Raw genomic sequence first — 3,031 nt, forward strand, 5'->3', positions numbered from 1 at the left:
TCTCTCTCTCTCTCTCTCTCTCTCTCTCTCTCTCTCTTTCTTTCTTTCTTTCTTTCTTTCCTTCTGTCTTGCCTATGTTGTTTAATTCAATTTCTATGGTTTTTGTGTCTCAAGTTAACTGATTTCTCTGTCACCACCATTGTACTATAAAATCTATATTTAAAAAAGTTTATTCTCTCAAATATTTTCGATTTTAAAACACAAAGATCTGTATTTAAATACATTAGATTTTTATAAGCATTTTTTTTACCTTCTTTAGGTATTCTATTTTACATTTATTTCTGGAATCTTTGTAATATTTTTGTGAGACACAGATGATTTCCTTTAAATCCTCAGAGTCTGTGTGTCCTTTACACTCCATTTTTCTGGATTTTCCTAATAGCACCACCATTGGACAAAGGGCCCTGACATTAGAGTTAATTGAGGTAGACTTGAGTATCTTGGCACCTGAAGGTAAGGAACTCCGGCTGTATCTGGTAGCAGTTGGGAGTCCCAACTTTCATGCGGTCTCTGCACACAAGCAGCTTTTAGGGTTACCTTATTACATTACATTTACATTTCCCTCTTCCCCCAAAGACAAAGTCTGGAGCTGTTGCCCAAAGGATTGGAAGCTATTTGGTTCCCATTGCTACTTGGTTCCCACAGTTACTTCATCAGCATCTTGGAACAAGAGTGAGGAGAACTGCTCCAGAATGGGTGCTCATCTAGTGGTGATTCAAAGCCAGGAAGAGCAGGTACATTCTGGGAGAGACTGTGACCTGGGCCCATCATGGTGTCTGCTTGTTTCTGCTAAGAGGGAATTTTATTGACTTGGATGTTGGTACTGTGGCAGAAGGCTTTCCACCAGATAGGCAGGAAGGGTCGCTTCAGCCTTTGCCTTCTACACCTTGGTTCTGTTTCAGTGGAACTAAACACCAAGGGATCATGGCCTCAGAAATGCAGTATATGAGGGTGGAGGGAAAGATGAAATGTCTCTGCTTGAAAGAGCAGTTTGTGATTTCTGCACTCTAATGCTTCCTATAGTATCAACTGCTTTACAGAGAAGGGTGCAGGGAAACAGGATCAAATTAGAAGGGTCATGACCAGCCATCGGAAATGTATTATCTGAAGTTATGAATGGAGAATGATTAGATGTATCAAATTATCTCATACACAATTATCAAGAATGATGTTGGTGAAGAAAGGAGTGGAGAGAGTCTGAGATGAGAATTAACTATAATCATGGAAAGAGATTGTATCCGGAATTGTGGAAATATGAATAATGACTTTGAAACTGTCCTGATAATCCGGAGGAGATGGGCACTTCTCAGCTGGGGATGGAGGGTGGGGAGTGGGGAGGAGAAGTGCCCTCCTGGAGGCAGGGAGTATACTCCTAAAGGGGAGAGAATACATATACTCCAGGGTGGAGGATAAGATGTGGGCTCCCGGATGGGGGAAGCTCTTCTAGTCCTTTGTATTTCTTTGTATTCTTATTTTTCTGTAACCAGAAAAAAAACCAGTCAAAATATCACAGTGTACCTCTACAATGTATAATTATTGATAATAATCTAAATTTTGAAAACTATTTAAGGGCCTAGAGAGATGAAATAGGATTCTATTAATATGTATTTGCATTTGTGTGTCATATTGAACCCTGTAATACTGTGTCATTGAAATCATTTTTGGAAGGTCTTATAAGAAATTTTGTAACACAAAATGAATCACTCAGTCCAGCTATATCTTTGTTTCCCCTTAGGATTACATCACTGGGATCCTGGACACTCATGCTGCCTATTTTATAGGGTTGTGGGATACAGGCCATCAACAATGGCAATGGGTTGATCAGACACCATATGAAGAAAGTGTCACGTGAGTCTAGATTTACATAGAAGAGTCCTGGGTCCTGCAGCATGAGAAGAATTTGGGGTGTTCCAGCTGTTGGTTATGAAACTAAAATAACTCCCTCCTGGTGTAACTGCTAGAGATGGAGTAATTTTTTACTTCTCCATTTATACATCACAGGAGTCCTATGAGCCAAACATTATTTATATTCCCAGTAGAGATGAGGAAATTGTTTGAAGAATGCAGAATATAAGACACAAGGGCACACAATCAAGGTTCTTATACCTTGATGCGTTTTATTTTGCTTTCAATTTTTCATTCTACAACTAAAAACATAGACTTTAATTCATTTTTATTCATGTGTCTATATGTGTATTTCTGTAGGGTATACTATGTGAATGTGGATATCTGTAGAACCCATAATAGGGTGTTGAATCCCCTAAATCTGTGTGGTTCAGGAGATAGGACCTTGATAATATGTGTTCTGGGATCACAATCCTCAGATTTTTTTGAAAAGCACCTAGGACTCTTAACACCTGATCCACCTCTCTAGCCCTCATTTCTATCTTTATAAGCAAAATTGATGTCAAGATCATAATTGATTTTTTTCTTATAAATCAGAAGCCATCAATCTGATGTGGTCGTGTTTCATATTTATGTAATGACTTAAAAACGCTTACTACCTGAGTATGTTGTCATATTCTGCTCTGACACCTGATTTGAAACATATGCAGTGTGTTTTGTTTTAAAACAAATCCCAAACATTTGATCTTACCAGTGAACACCCAGGAACCAGATCTAAGATGAAATACTGCTATCTCAGGGAGGAAGAGAAAGCACTCACTTGACCTTCCTACTCATCACATGTCCCAGAAGGAAAAAGTCCCTTCTCCATGCTGTCACTGATACCCTAGGAACTTAGTGTTCCTGCTTTACTTTCTGTACATCTTTCTATCCATCCTCCAGCCTACCTCTCACTCTCAGTGGTATTTTCTTATGTTCATTTACTGCCAATAGGTTGTTTCTCTACCTCTCTTTGGTTGACGTTTTTATACCCCTATTATACAAAACTCTTGGATTAAAGAGTGAGCCACACTACAACTAGAAACAGGTTTTCTAGTTTATTATCTTGGAGGTCACAATGTGACCAAATATCCTGCAACAATAGTGAGGTTATTGTTCTCCATTTTCAGAGAAGACAACTAGGACT

The 3,031-nt window shown here is 38.7% G+C and overlaps 1 protein-coding gene across 3 annotated transcripts in view; it reads left to right on the forward strand.

Moving 5' to 3' along the window:
* LOC110316654 (C-type lectin domain family 4 member A) overlaps positions 1–3,031 on the forward strand; it is a 64,274-nt gene that overhangs the window by 8,950 nt on the left and 52,293 nt on the right. Inside the window, exons 4-6 of one of the 3 annotated variants that reach the window (XM_021191081.1) lie at positions 383–453; positions 577–734; positions 1,736–1,848. The exons of 1 other annotated variant lie outside the window; for it this stretch is intronic. In XM_021191081.1, the coding sequence (XP_021046740.1) occupies positions 383–453; positions 577–734; positions 1,736–1,848 (342 nt within the window). The remainder of the gene's footprint in view (positions 1–382; positions 454–576; positions 735–1,735; positions 1,849–3,031) is intronic. One more of the 3 variants, XM_021191082.1, reaches the window with a different exon arrangement.

The sequence above is a fragment of the Mus pahari genome, chromosome 2, assembly GCF_900095145.1.
Source record: "Mus pahari chromosome 2, PAHARI_EIJ_v1.1, whole genome shotgun sequence".
Lineage (NCBI taxonomy): Eukaryota > Metazoa > Chordata > Mammalia > Rodentia > Muridae > Mus > Mus pahari.